We start from the raw sequence: 16,280 nt of genomic DNA on the forward strand, positions 1-16,280 counted from the left end.
CAGCAATAGAGCAGTTTACATCATTGTCCCAGAAGCCAGTCTCCAAACAGGATATGTTTGGAGTATTGGCAACGTAATCTGTGTCACAAGTCACGTTTGCCACGGCTCCAAATGATGTGTTAGAGTTATCCAAAAGATAAAGCCGTCCATTTTCTATATTAGGAATTTGTCCGCAATCTAAAATTTACAGAAGTATATGCACGGAGTGAGTTCAGTACGTAAAACATAATTCACCTTCCGAATCTACAAAATAAGATCTTAAACAAGTTAGATTATCAGTACTTTACATAATTTAACAATCAATGACGTCATAGGCAAGAATTATTCCTAACAATCTAAAAACAATTGCTTACTTTTATTTCAACTCCCTATATCCTAGCAACGAGAACTCTATGAACAAGACATATCACTATTCAAAATTCTACAATCTGAATCGTTAGATCTACTGATTATGCTTTACTTAAGGCTTAGCCATAAAAGCTGTCAATTTCCGTATTCTCCGTTTGAATAATCTCCGGAGAATACGTTATCGTACGGATATTGCCGAGTGTCATTACAGGTTCAACACATTTATAATGCCTTTGCATAGCTGAAAAAAAGATTATTCGATCAAATGAAAAAACTAACTCTCAACCGCGTGTTAATTAATTTCGAACGTCATCTCAATATTCCATAAATTAGAGATAAACGTCCTATGAAATCTAAAGTACTATTCTTCAGACTTCCGTACTCAATACAAGTGCTATTTTTATGCAATTTCACATACCTATGACAAAGAAAGTGACAATCTCCGATCCCAAACCACTAGACAAGGGATACCTAATGCATTTGACATACCTATGACATAAAAAGTGACAATCTCCTAATCATTCCCAGACTCCAGACAAGTGATATCTAATGAACTTGACTTAAAATTTACATAATGTGACATTCTCCCAATCATCCCCTGACCAAAGACTTGTGATATGTAATGAACTTGACATACCTATGACGTAACAAGTGGCATTCTCTTACTAATCCCCAGACCCCTGACATGTGATATCTGATGAACTTGACATACCTACGACATAACAAGTGACATTCTCCAAATCATTTCCATATCCCAGACATGGGATATCTAATGAACTTGACATATCTATGACATAACAAGCGACACTCTCCCGATCCCTAGATCCCAGACAAGTGATTACAAGTGATATCTAATGAGACTGACATACCTTTAACATAACAAGTGACAAACTTCGAATCACAAGACCCCATACAAGTGATATCAAATGAACTTGACATACGTATGACATTTACAAGTGACGTCTCACAATCCTCAGATTCCAGACAAGTGATATCTAATGAATTGACATATCATTGACATCACACCTGACATTCTGCCAATGCCCAGACCTTAGTCAAGTGATATCTAATGAATTGACATATCATTGACATCACACCTGACATTCTGCCAATGCCCAGACCTTAGTCAAGTGATATCTAATGAACTTGACATACCTATGACATCACAAGTAACGTTCTCCCAATAACCAGACTCAAGACAAGTGATTATTGATACATTTGCAGCATATCCTGTATCACATGTTACATTTGCCTCGGCATTGTATGATGAGTTGTCTAACACATCTATTCTACCATTTAAAATAGATGGCATGGAATCACATTCTGAAATACAAAACATTTAATTAAACAGTGTATTAAATTTGAGATATAAATTTGTTTGTGACATTTGGTATCATTTGACTTTAGGACTTATATCAGACATGTAGTGATGTACAAAAAGATAACAATTGTGATCGAATAAAAGCTCTAACCCTAACACTAAAATTGAAAAAATGATATCATTTAAATACATAAAATAACTCTTCGAAAATTATGAATTGTTTGCTTCTATTTAATCTTATTAAACTTATTTCTAAATATTCCCTGTATCGAGCTAAATATTCAGAAAGATATAACATTGAATTTCAAGACTACAAGAATTTTAAAAGAAACAGATGTCATACCAACAACGGAACATGTCACATTATCATCCCAGTAGCCGTTCTCCAAGCAAGTTATATTTGGAGTATTAGCATCATATCCTGTGTCACATGTTACATTTGCCGTAGCTCCAAAGGATGTATTAGAACTATCTAAGGGGATTATGTGACCATTTGCAATGACTGGAACTCGTCCGCAACCTGTTTCTGTGATATAAAACGAATAAAGTTTGTTTATGTAATTCTCATTTATAAACATTTGAATTTTCATGATCATATATGGATTATGCATGTTTTCAATACCTGTACAGATCATTTCGTTACTAGTGCGTGGTCTGTAGATAACTCGTTGAACTATCTTTTATCGTTTCAGGAAAACTATATATAAATAACTAACGTGTCGTCTATGGGTAATTTAATGAAAATTTTCATTACGTTATAGGAAAGCTCTTCAGATCATTATAGCTTTCCAGATCATTATTTAACTAATGAACTAATGTGTAGTCTACAGTTAACTCAATAAAACATGAAAAAACATACAGATCATTATAAATCTGACGTATGGGCTATAATTAACTCTTTGACACATCTCTTACCGTATGAAAAAACTAATGAATTTGACATACCTACGACATACAAAGTGACAATCCCCCTGATAAACATCTTATTTCGTGCGCACGACATATTATCTCGAGCGATCAACATCTTATCTTGTGCGCTAGACATCTTATCTCGAGCGCTCAACATCTTATCTCGTGCGCACATCTTATCTCGTGCGCACGACATCTGATCTCGAGCGATCAACATCTTATCTCAAGCGATCAACATCTTATCTCAAGCGATCAACATCTTATCTCGTGCGCACGACATCTTATCTCGTGCGATCAACATCTTATCAATATATATTTAGGCCCTTTATGTGAATTCAGATCATCCGTAAAAACATACCATTGCCACCGTTTTTGCTTTTGTTCCGATTATACTTATAACTGTTTCACGTGTTTGCAGGGTATAATTTAAATACGCAAACTGAAAAAAAAGGCAGCAAAAATCTGTGATTACGCAAAGAAATTAATTTAAGTCCTTGACAAAAAAAGATTTATTATATAGGCCTCGCCCATATAAGATGTTGGTCGCTCGAAATACGATGTCGTGCGCACGAGAAATATGTTGATCGCTCGAGATAAGATGTCGTGCGCACGAAATAAGATGTTGATCGCTCAAAATAAGATGTCGTGCGCACGAGATAAGATGTCGAGCGCATGAGATAAGATGTCGAGCGCTCGAGATAAGATGTCAAGCGCTCAAGATAAGATGTCGTGCGCTCGATATAAGATGCCGAGCGCTCGAGATAAGATGTCGTGCGCACGAGATAATCTAATCTTAAAAAATAATTGCATGTCCTAAACATACCACCGTATATAACTGACGTATGGTCTAAAACTAACTCCTTGACACATTTCTTACCGTTTGAAGAAAACTATGCAGAGCATCATATAAATATTGTGTGGTCTATGATTATCTCATACCGTTAAAGGTGAAAACCCTACATACAGACAGTGGTTTGATATCACCACTTATTGTTGAAGAGATGAGTGAAGGCACGGGTGCGAGAAAACTTAAATACCGGGTATATACATACCAGCAATAAAACAGTTTACATCATCATCCCAGAAGCCTGTCTCCAAACAGGATATGTTTGGAGTATTAGCAACGTAATCTGTGTCACAAGTCACGTTTGCCACGGCTCCAAATGATGTATTAGAGTTATCCAAAAGATACAGCCGTCCATTTTCTATATTAGGAATTTGTCCGCAATCTAAAATTTACAGAAGTATATGTAGATCTACGGAGTGAGTTCAGTACGTAAAACATAATTCGCATTCAGAATCTACAAAATGAGACATTAAACGAGTTTACAGAATGAAAATGTTTGATAACTTGCATTCTAATTTACAGAATTTAACAAACAATCAATGACGTCATAATGTATTAGGCAAGACTTTTTCCTAGACCTACAAGTGATATTTAATGATCTAGAAATACATGTGCTAACAATAATAATAAGTGAATTTCCATAACACTCACTTATTTACCAGAATTTTTATTAACATTAACTAAATATATTTATAGGTCATTTTCTAAATCAATAAGTTCCTGACACACTAGAAAACCCTTCGATTTTCACCAGATTCTAGACAAGTGGTATTCTGCTCATTAGACAAGTGATATCTAATGAGCTTGACATACCTTTGACATAAAATGTGACAATCTCCAAATCCTCAGACCCCATACAAGTGATTCTAATGGACTTGACATACATATGACATAACAAGTGACAGTCTCCCAATCCCAAGACTCCAGACAAGTGATATAACCTTGACATACCTATGACATAACAAGTGATATTCTGCCAATCCCAAGACCCTAATAAAGAGATATCTAATGACCTTGACATACCTATGACATAACAAGTGACATTCTCCCAATCTTTAGACTAAAGACAAGTGGTATGTAATGAACTTGACATACCTATCACATCACAAGTAACGTTCTCCCAATTACCAGACTCAAGACAAGTGATTATTGATACATTTGCCGCATACCCCGTACCACATGTAACATTTGCCTGGGCATCGTATGATGAGTTGCCTAACACATCTATTCTACCATTCAAAATAGATGGCATGGAATCACATGCTGAAATACAGAACTTTTATTTATTAAACAGTGTTTTAGAACTGAGACATAAAATTGTTTGTGACACTTGGTATTATTTGAATTTAGGAATTATCTCAGACATATAGTGATTTACAAAAATATAACAATTGTTGTAAAGAAAAAACTCCAACCCTAACTCTAACATTGAAAATATGATATTATTTAACTTCATAATACAACTCTTCGAAAATTATGAGTTGTTTGCTTCTATTTGATCTTATTAAACTTATTTCTAAATACTCCCTGTCTCGAGCTAAACATTCAGAAAGATATATAACACTGAAATTCAAGACTACGACATTTTTAAAAGGAACAGATGTCATACCAACGATGGAACATGTCGCATTATCATTCCAGTGGCCATTCTCCAAGCAAGTTATATTTGGAGTATTAGCAACATAACCTGTGTCACATGTCACATTTGCCATAGCTCCAAGTGATGTATTAGAACTAACTAAGGGGGAAATGCGCCCATTTTCTATGACTGGAACTTGTCCGCAACCAGTTTCTGTGATATAAAACCAAAACATTCGTTTATGTAAACCTCATTGTTTGATAATTCATGAGTATACATAATTTCAATATCTTTACAGATCATTTCTTAACTAATATGCACAGATAACTCATTGAAACATCTCATACCGTGTCAGGAAAACTGTACACATCATTATATAACTACCGTATGGTCTGTAATTAACTCATTGAAATAATTATCCCATAATGTTGCTGGAAAACTATACAGATTATTATATAACTTTTATGTAGTCTTATCTCACTGAAACAATTCATACCGTTGCCGGTAAAAACCAAACATGCAGACACTGGTTCTGTCATATAACGGCTTACCCTCTAAGTGATCGTCGTCTTATTTCCAGAGTGCCGTAAGTCCATTTTTGGCAACATTGAGATTTTTGTGACATTAGGACATCTCTATGACATTATTCTGTTGGATGGTGAAATTGTGGCCTTGTAGAACAAACATAACAGGGTAAATTTAGTCTTTAAGTAGTGTAAAGCCATTGATACTCAAATCTTTAATCGTCGTTTCCCAAAACTATCAAAAAGCAAGTTACGGCATTAGAGAAGTAAGGCGACGTGATGACTGAACACACAGCTAGGTGCGAGCAAATGAATTAAAGTCAGTTGCTTTAAATATTGAATATATTTATACCAGCAACTGAGCAGTTTACATCATCGTCCCAGAAGCCTGTCTCTAAACAGGATATGTTCGGAGTATTTGCAACGTAATCTGTGTCGCAAGTCACGTTTGCCACGGCTCCAAAAGATGTGTTGGAGCTATCCAAAAGATAAAGTTGTCCATTATCTATACTAGGAATTTGTCCGCAATCTAAAATTTACCAAAAAAATAAATTAATCTACAGAATAAATTTAGTACAAAAACATAACACTCCTTTTCGCACGTTAAGTTACATTTTAATTTTCAGTATATTAAAGAATTAAAAAAAATCTTCTACGTCATTATGAAGGCGTTTTCCTAGTCACAGAAGTTATATTTAAAGGCCTAGACGGGCATGTACTTACTTTAATAATAAATGAATTTCAATATTGACCGCAATGTTAATTAACTAGACATAACTATGACATCATAAGTAACATTTTCCAAATTACTTCGATTTTAAAATTACAAGATTTTAGACAAGTGATTTTTAACACATAAGACAAACCTATGATGTCACAAGTGACATTTTCCCAATCTCCAGATTCCAAACAAGTGATATTTAAAACACTGACTTCATATCCCACATCACAAGTTACATTAGCGAGGTCTCCAATTGAAGAGTTGCTGAAGACATCAATACTTCCGTGTGAAATTGACGGCCAAGGATCACATTCTGCAATGACAGAAATTTAAGAATTTTTTCAACACATATTATTTCCAGTGACTCTGTTTTAATCACAGTAATGATTTTAAATACACAAACCTTGTAAATAATATTTTAAGAATCTTGACAGTCAGTAAATCTATTATTTCCATTTAACTGAACAATACCATAATGTATAAAAACCTTATCACAATCAAATGGTAGCGAACATTTATCAAAATAATTGCACGAAGAGCGATACTAATTTATTTAGTTAATCTTGTCGGTACATTGTATAAGTTATGTAAATAAACCTAATCACTCAGTGAATAAAGTATCAACTCATATTGCTAAGTGAATTATGTACTGTATAAGTTTCTGGAAAAAAACACTGTAGACCTTACATTATACCCTGTTATAAAAAAAATCATTTAGAGAATCATTATTCAAAGAACGCAAATCATACCAACAATAGAACAGGTCACATTGTCCTCCCACTGGCCATTCTTCAGACATGATATATTTGATGCACCAGCAACGTAGCCAATGTCACATGTCACGTTGGCCACGGTTCCCACCGACGTGTTTGAACTGTCCAATAGGATAAACTGTCCATTTTCAATGTTTGGAACTGGCCCACAACCTTAAAAGAACATAAATGAAACGAAAACATATTCAGTCAAGGTGTATAAAAGAAAATCAACACAGACGAAACGAAAACATATTGAATCAAAACGTATAAAAGAAAATCAACATGTAACAATGGCCTGTGCTCCGTATGAGGAGTTCCCGTCAAACAAATCTATACTTCCATTTCCATACAAAAGTGACGGAGATGGGTCACATTCTAAAAAAAAAGAAGGAACTAGATGCATTCGTCATAATATCGTAATACCGTTGATCACTAGTAGAAAACTACGCCTAAAAGTTTAAGACAGCAAAACACGGTTTCTATAATTGTTATTGACGGAAAGAAATGTGTTTACGTGAACATTAAACAAAATATAATTAAATGTAAAAAATACAAGCTTTTTACAATGTCTGGCTTCCCGCGGAAACTATGTTTATTTTTACCAGTCATAACAATCATGTAAGATCTTGCGACCACACATTTTGTCGGAAGTAAATACAAATTCGAGAGCTAAAGAGACCGAGCAGGCCGATTGGCTGCTATTACACACGTGGGAATAACTTAAATGCTTTATTGTGAAAAATATCACTGCTATATTACAGAAGATATTCTCCTTCTCCACGGACGCGGAATAAGTGGAATTTAATTTATTATCATGATAACCCGCATTACATGTAGCATAGGTTTTTCTATGTACTTTGAAAAGATGGCAAATAGTTTTTGAAGCAGATCGCTAAGGAATTCACTTTTAAATTCAGAAATCTTTTAATCACACAAAATGCTATTCTATGTGTCCAAGCAAAACGGGTGCAATAGGATCAAATTTAAAATTAAACTATGATTTTATTATCTTTACATGAACCAGTAGTATATGATGAAAGTTATTCATTATCATTAAAATGTATTTAAACCTCAAAGAAGTCCTACTTTGATAAATACTTGAAAGAAATAAACACCATGTCTCTGAATATTTGAATTTGTGTTTCAAATTTCGAAATATTTTAATTACTATTTTGTATTTGTTTTATTGTTAAATTATCACTACTGACTTATTCCCAGTAAGACAAGAAGTATAAACCTTCAAAGCAATCTCTGCAAAAAAATGTTTATTGCACAGAAGTTATTGCACAGGAGATATTTACAAGAAATTAATCCTATTCGGATCAAAACATATCTGCTTTAATGTGGAGTTATTTGCTCCTCATAGTTAACAAAGGTTGCGTCATTACCTAAAGAAATGGTTAGCAATGAGTAAGTAGAACATACCAACAGACACACAAGTTGCGCTATGTTCCCAGACACCAGACGACAGACATGTTATATTTGCCACACTAGCTTCGTATCCAGTGTGACATGTAACATTTGCCACGGCCCCGTAGCCTGTTTCGGTGATATTAGCGAGGACAATTTGACCATTATCTATGTCCGGGACAAGTCCACAGCCTAAAAATAAAAATACGTGAAATAGTTACTATAAAATAATGTGATAAGACTATTCATTTGAAAAGGTACATTTCACTAATTCTATTACGGCTGTTTAGAAGGCAGTGTTGGCGTTACAAGATCCAACGCTGTCAGAGCGACGTAACATTGAAACTTTGGTTGGAGGATAGCCTAAATTTGAAGAAAATTAATACGAAGGTTATTTCTGATTTAATGTAATAAATATAATCATTCAATAATTTACCTGTCAATAGTGACAAATATTGACCTTCAGCCTGTCTGATCTCGGGTAATAGATTTCACTATTGACCTGCGAGTCATTCATTTAATGTATACAAATGCTAAAGACAGTTACATATTATCTGAAGATTTCATTACCTGAACAGGTTACATTGTCGTCCCAGTAACCTGTATCTAAACAAGAAATGTTTGAAGCACTGGCAATGTAACCTTCATCGCATGTGATGTTCGCAATAGCTCCATATGATAATATGGTAATATTCAGTTAATATTCATAGTCATTGAAATATATTTAAACCTCAAAAAGTACTAAATTTAACAAGAAATTTATCCTATAGGGACAAAAATATATCTGCCTTAATGGGGAGTTATTTGCTTCTCACAGTTAACAGAGGTTGCGTTGTTACCTGAAGAAATGGTTAGCAATGATTTGCTTGAAAATAATATATTTCAGTAAGTAGAACATACCAACAGACACACAAGTTGCGTTATGTTCCCAGACACCAGACGACAGACATGTTATAATTGCCACACCTGCTTCGTATCCGGTGTGACATGTAACATTTGCTACGGACCCGTACGATATGTTGGTGATATCAGCGAGGACGATTTGACCGTTTTCTATGTCCGGGACTAGCCCACAGCCTAGAAATAAAATACATGATCTTATTTCTATTAAATTATATTTTAAAAATCATTTTAAGATATAAAAAGGCAATGTTAGCGTCACGCAGATGCAACATGCCTTGAAACGAAAACAAACGGAAGGAATTTGCTTAAAAGATATATATTTTTTGTAACCATATCAATCAACAAGAAACTGTGTTTATTTTGGATTAATAGTCACCTCGACACAATTAAGGATATTTGGTGACTTATTCTGCTTTGGGTGGCAGTGGAGGACCCATAACATATCAAAATGATTGAATCATTATACATGTGTAATAAATCGAATCGGGAACGTGTGCGTGTAACACCAAACACACGTAGCATAACATAATTCTTATTATATGACTCCTTATATAAATCGTCGGTCCATAGTTTGTGCTATTGATCTGTCTGTAGTTCAACACTAAATATTGTTGTAGTATAGCCTAAATCTAAAGAAAAGTAATGCGAAAATCATTTCTGATTTAATGTAAAATTTAAAGTCAATAGTGAAAAATATAGATATTCGGGCTGTCGGATCTCGGGCAATAGTGTTTACTACTGACCTGCGACTCATTCATTTAATGATTGTATACAAGTGCTAAATTTAAAGACGGTTACATATTATTTGAAGATTTCATTACCTGAACAGGTTACATTGTCGTCCCAGTAACCTGTATCTAGACATGTAATATTTAAAGCACTGGCAATGTAACCTTCATCGCATGTGATGTTCGCAATAGCTCCATATGATGTATTTGTCGTGTCCCTTAACACAACAACGCCATTCTCTATATCTGGAACTGGTCCACAGCCTAATGAGAAATTGTAACTTGTGACAGATATATCCTCTTTATAAAATAATTTTAAGTGCTCATTATTTATGCTTTTATGAAATGGACCCATGGTAAAATTGTACTACTTATTAATACTCAGTTAATATTTTTAGTCATTAAAATATATTTAAACCTCAAAGATGAAGGCTACTAAATTAAAAAGAAATTAATCCTATTGGGGTAAAAACATATCTGCCTTAATGGGGGTTATTAACTCCTCACAGTTAACAGAGGTTGTTACCTGAAGAAATGTTTAGCAAGGATTCGTTTGAAACTAATATATTTCAGTAAGAAAAACATACCAACAGACACACAAGTTGCGTTATTTTCCCAGACACCAGACGACAGACATGTTATATTTGCCACACTAGCTTCGTATCCAGTGTAACATGTAACATTTGCCACGGACCCGTAAGATATGTTGGTGATATCAGCGAGGACGATTTGACCGTTTTCTATGTCCGGGACTAGTCCACAGCCTAGAAATAAAAATACGTGAAGTTGATACTATAGAATAATGTGATAAGACTATTCATGTGAGCTTTAGCCAGCTGGCGGCAAGTGATTCTGCCTTTTCGACCTGTGCAGACCAAGATCAGCCTGCACGTCCGTGCAGACAGATCATGGCCTGCAATGTTCCCTATTCAGTCAGTAAATGTTCAGTGAACAACTCATGGAATAATAAATGGTCTGTCCAAATTGAATGACGGACCAGTCTTTTTAAGAAACTTTGCTGGGCAGTTGGCTTTGCGCAGATCCAACACTGTCAGAGCGACATACCTTTAAAAGATCAAACGTAATTGATACGCTTTAACAATAGATATTGTTTGTATTTTCCTCAATATATAGAACCTTTTTTTTTTGAAAATAGAGTCACCTCGATATTAGGTCTACGGCGACTTATCCATTTTTTGAGACCAGAACATGTCCCTTAACAAGAAATGAATCATTATACATGGGTTATATATTAAAGCAAATTGGGAGCTTGTGCGGGTAACATCAGACATACGTTCTATAACAGAATTCTTATTGCATGCCTCCTAATATAAATCGCCAGTCCATAGTCTGTGCTGTTGATCGGTCTGTAGCTCAACACTAAATTTTTGATGGTGAAGAGTCTAAATTTATTTCTATGTTATATATTAAAGTAATTATTCAATAACTTACCAGTCAATAGTGAAAAATATTGACATTCGATCTGTTGGATCTTGGGCAATAGTGTTTACTACTGACCTGCGAGTCATTCATTTAATGTAATACAAGTGCTAAAGACAGTTCTATATGATTTGAAGATTTTATTACCTGAACATGTTACATTGTCGTCCCAGTAACCTGTATCTAGACATGAAATATTTGAAGCACTGGCAATGTAACCTTCATCGCATGTGATGTTCGCAATAGCTCCATATGATGTATTCGTCGTGTCCCATAACAAAACAACGCCATTCTCTATATCTAGAACTGGTCCACAGTCTAATGAGAAATTGTAACTTGTAGCGGATATATCCTCTTAATCAAATGATTTTAAATGATATTTATTTATGCTTTTATGAAATGGACCCATGGTAAAATTGTACTACTTAGTAATACTCAGTTAATATTCTTAGTCATTAAAATATATTTAAACCTCATGCAAAGATGTAGACTACTAAATTAAAAAGAAATTAATCCTATTGGGATAAAAACATATTTGCCTTAATGGGTGTTATTAGCTCCTCACAGTTAACAGAGGTTGTTACCTGAAGAAATGGTTAGCAAGGATTTGTTTGAAAATAATATATTTCAGTAAAAAGAACATACCAACAGACACACAAGTTGCGTTATGTTCCCAGACACCAGACGACAGACATGTTATATTTGCCACACTAGCTTCGTATCCAGTGTTACATGTAACATTTGCCACGGACCCGTAAGATATGTTGGTGATATCAGCGCGGACGATTTGACCGTTTTCTATGTCCGGGATCAGTCCACAGCCTAAAAATAAAAATACGTGAAGTTGTTACTATAGAATTATGTGATAAGACTATTCATGTGAGCTTTAGCCTGCTGGCGGCAAGTGATTATGCCTTTTCGACCTGTGCAGACCAAGATCAGCCTGTGCGTCCGTGCATACAGATCATGGCCTGCACTGTTCGCTATTCAGTCAGTAAATTTTCAGTGAACAACTCATGGAATAATAAATGGTACTGTCCAAATTGAATGACGGACCAGTCTATTTAAGAAACTTTGCTGGGCAGTTGGCTTTGCGCAGATCCAACACTGTCAGAGCGACATACCTTTAAAAGATCAAACGTAATTGATATGTTTTAACAATAGATATTGTTTGTATTTTCCTCAATATATTGAACCTTTTTTTTTTGAAAATAGAGTCACCCCGATATTAGGTCTATGGCGACTTATCCATTTTTTGAGACCAGAACTTGACCCTTAACAAGAAATGAATCATTATACATGGGTTATACATTAAAGCAAATTGGAGGCTTGTGCGGGTAACATCAGACACACGTTCTATAACAGAATTCTGATTGCATGCCTCCTAATATAAATCGCCAGTCCATAGTCTGTGCTGTTGATCGGTCTGTATCTCAACACTAAATGTTTGATGGTGAAGTGTCTAAATTTATTTCTATGTTATATATTAAAGTAATTATTAAATAACTTACCAGTCAATAGTGAAAAATATTGACATTCGATCTGTTGGATCTCGAGCAGTAGTGTTTACTACTGACCTGTGAGTCATTCATTTAATGTAATACAGGTGCTAAAGACAGTTACATATGATTTGAAGGCTTTATTACCTGAACAGGTTACATTATCGTCCCAGAAACCTATATCTAGACAGGTAATATTTGAAGCACTGGCAATGTAACCTTCATCGCATGTGATGTTCGCAGTAGCTCCATATGATGTATTCGTCGTGTCCCATAACACAACAACGCCATTCTCTATATCTAGAACTGGTCCACAGTCTAATGAGAAATTGAAACTTGTAGCAGATATATCTTTTTTATCAAATGATTTTAAATGATAATTATTTATGCTTTTATGAAATGGACCCATGGTAAAATTGTACTACTTAGTAATACTCAGTTAATATTTTTAGTCATTTGTTTGAAAATAATATATTTCAGTAAGTAGAACATACCAACAGACACACATGTTACGTTATTTTCCCAGACACCAGACGACAGACATGTTATATTTGCCACACTAGCTTCGTATCCAGTGTTACATGTAACATTTGCCACGGACCCGTAAGATATGTTGGTGATATCAGCGAGGACGATTTGACCGTTTTCTATGTCCGGGACTAGCCCACAGCCTAGAAATAAAATACATGATCTTATTTCTGTTAAATTATATCTTAAAAAGTCATTTTAAAGATACTAAAAGGCAATGTTAGCGTTACGCAGATGCAACGCTATCAGCGCGACATGCCTTGAAACGAAAACACCGGAAGGAATCTGCTTAAAAGATATATATTTTTGTAACTATATCAATCAACACGAAACTGTGTTTATTTTTATTAATAGTCACCTCGACACAATTAAGGACATTTTGTGACTTATCCTGCTTTGGGTGACAGAAGAGGACCCATAACATTTTAAAAAGATTGGATCATTACACATGTATAATAAATAGAATCGAGAACGTGTGCGTGTAACACCAGACACACATAGTATGATATATTTCTTATAACATGACTCCTTATATAAATCGCCGGTCCATAGTTTGTGCTATTGACCTGTCTGTATTTTAACACTAAATAATGTTGTAGTATAGCCTAAATCTAAAGAAAAGTAATGCGAACATTATTTCTGATTTAATGTAAAATTTAAAGTCAATAGTGAAAAATATCGACCTTCGTTATTTCGGATCTCGAGCAGTAGTGTTTTTAACACTGACCCGCGAGTCATTCATTTAATGTATATAAATGCTAAAGACAGTTCTACATGATTTGAAGATTTTATTACCTGAACAGGTTACATTGTCGTCCCAGTAACCTGTATCTAGACATGAAATATTTGAAGCACTGGCAATGTAACCTTCATCGCATGTGATGTTCGCAATAGCTCCATATGATGTATCCGTCGTGTCCCATAACATAACAACGCCATTCTCTATATCTAGAACTGGTCCACAGTCTAATAAGAAATAGTAACGTGTAGCGGATATATCCTCCTTATCAAATGATTTTAAATGATAATTATTTATGGTTTTATGAAATGGACCCATGGTAAAATTGTACTACTTAGTAATACTCAGTTGATATTCTTAGTCATAAAAATATATTTAAACCTCAAAGATGTAGGCTACTAAATCAACAGGAAATTAATCCTATTGGGATTAAAACATATCCACCTTAACGGGGGTTATTAGCTCCTCACAGTTAACAGAAGTTGTTACCTCAAGAAATGGTTAGCAATGATTTGTTTGAAAATAATATATTTAAGTAAGAAGAACATACCAACAGACACACAAGTTGCGTTATGTTCCCAGACACCAGACGATAGACATGTTATATTTGCCACACTAGCTTCGTATCCAGTGTTACATGTAACATTTGCCACGGACCCGTAAGATATGTTGGTGATATCAGCGAGGACGATTTGACCGTTTCCTATGTCCGGGACTAGTCCACAGCCTAGAAATAAAAATACATGAAGTTGTTACAATAGAATAATGTGATAAGACTATTCGTTTGACCTTCAGCCTGCTGGCGGCAAGTGATTCTGTATTTTCGATCTGTGCAGATCAAGATCAGCCTGCACTTCCGTGCAGACAGATCATGGCCTGCACTGTTCGCTATTCAGTCAGTAAATTTTCAGTGAACAACTCATGGAATAATAAATGGGAATGTCCGAATTGAATGACGGACGAGTCTATCGAAGAAACTTTGCTGGGAAGTTGGCTTTACGCAGATCCAACAATGTCAGAGCGACACACCTTTAAAAGATCAAAAGTAATTTATAGGTTTGAAAAATAGATATTGTTTGTATTTTCCTCAAAATATTGAACCTTTTTTTTTTGGAAAATAGATTAACCCCGATATTAGGTCTATGGCGACTTATCCATTTTTTGAGACCAGAACATGACCCTTAACAAGAAATGAAACATTATATATGGGTTATACATTAAAGCAAACTGGAAGCTTGTGAGTTAAACATTAGACACACGCTCTATAACATAATTCTTATTGCATGCCTCCTAATATAAATCGCCGGTCCATAGTCTGTGCTGTTGATCGGTCTGTAGCTCAACACTAAATTCTTGATTATGAAAAGCCTAAACTTATTTATATGTTATGTATTAAAGTAATTATTCAATAAATTACCAGTCAATAGTGAAAAATATTGACATTCGATCTGTTGGATCTCGGGCAATAGTGTTTACTACCGACCTGCGAGTCATTCATTTAATGTAATACAAGTGCTAAAGACAGTTCTATATGATTTGAAGATTTTATTACCTGAACAGGTTACATTATCGTCCCAGTAACCTGTATCTAGGCATGAAATATTTGAAGCACTGGCAATGTAACCTTCATCGCATGTGATGTTCGCAGTAGCTCCATATGATGTATTCGTCGTGTCCCATAACACAACAACGCCATTCTCTATATCTAGAACTGGTCCACAGTCTAATGAGAAATTGTAACTTCTAGCGGATATACCCTACTTATCAAATGATTTTAAATGATAATTATTTAAGCTTTTATGAAATGGACCCATGGTAAAATTGTACTACTTAGTAATACTCAGTTAATATTCTTAGTCATTAAAATATATTTAAACCTCAAAGTTGTAGGCTACTAAATTAACAGGAAATTAACCCTATTGGGGTTAAAACATATCTGCCTTAATGGGGGTTATTATCTCCTCACAGTTAACAGAGGTTGTTACCTGAAGAAATGGTTAGCAATGATTTGTTTAAAAATAATATATTT

At 34.7% G+C, this 16,280-nt stretch overlaps 1 protein-coding gene across 1 annotated transcript in view; it reads right to left on the reverse strand.

Moving 5' to 3' along the window:
* LOC128558234 (uncharacterized) overlaps nt 1–16,280 on the reverse strand; it is a 110,242-nt gene that overhangs the window by 68,170 nt on the left and 25,792 nt on the right. Inside the window, exons 24-43 of the mRNA XM_053547112.1 lie at nt 15,804–15,974; nt 14,802–14,978; nt 14,308–14,478; nt 13,479–13,655; nt 13,132–13,302; nt 12,131–12,307; nt 11,633–11,803; nt 10,633–10,809; nt 10,139–10,309; nt 9,315–9,491; nt 8,430–8,606; nt 6,999–7,175; nt 6,395–6,562; nt 5,881–6,057; nt 5,035–5,217; nt 4,521–4,688; nt 3,631–3,807; nt 2,013–2,195; nt 1,504–1,671; nt 1–177 (exon numbers count right to left, since the gene is read on the reverse strand). Of these exons, the coding sequence (XP_053403087.1) occupies nt 1–177; nt 1,504–1,671; nt 2,013–2,195; nt 3,631–3,807; nt 4,521–4,688; nt 5,035–5,217; nt 5,881–6,057; nt 6,395–6,562; nt 6,999–7,175; nt 8,430–8,606; nt 9,315–9,491; nt 10,139–10,309; nt 10,633–10,809; nt 11,633–11,803; nt 12,131–12,307; nt 13,132–13,302; nt 13,479–13,655; nt 14,308–14,478; nt 14,802–14,978; nt 15,804–15,974 (3,495 nt within the window). The remainder of the gene's footprint in view (nt 178–1,503; nt 1,672–2,012; nt 2,196–3,630; nt 3,808–4,520; nt 4,689–5,034; nt 5,218–5,880; nt 6,058–6,394; nt 6,563–6,998; nt 7,176–8,429; nt 8,607–9,314; nt 9,492–10,138; nt 10,310–10,632; nt 10,810–11,632; nt 11,804–12,130; nt 12,308–13,131; nt 13,303–13,478; nt 13,656–14,307; nt 14,479–14,801; nt 14,979–15,803; nt 15,975–16,280) is intronic.

The sequence above is a fragment of the Mercenaria mercenaria genome, chromosome 7, assembly GCF_021730395.1.
Source record: "Mercenaria mercenaria strain notata chromosome 7, MADL_Memer_1, whole genome shotgun sequence".
In the NCBI taxonomy this organism is placed as follows: Eukaryota; Metazoa; Mollusca; class Bivalvia; order Venerida; family Veneridae; genus Mercenaria; species Mercenaria mercenaria.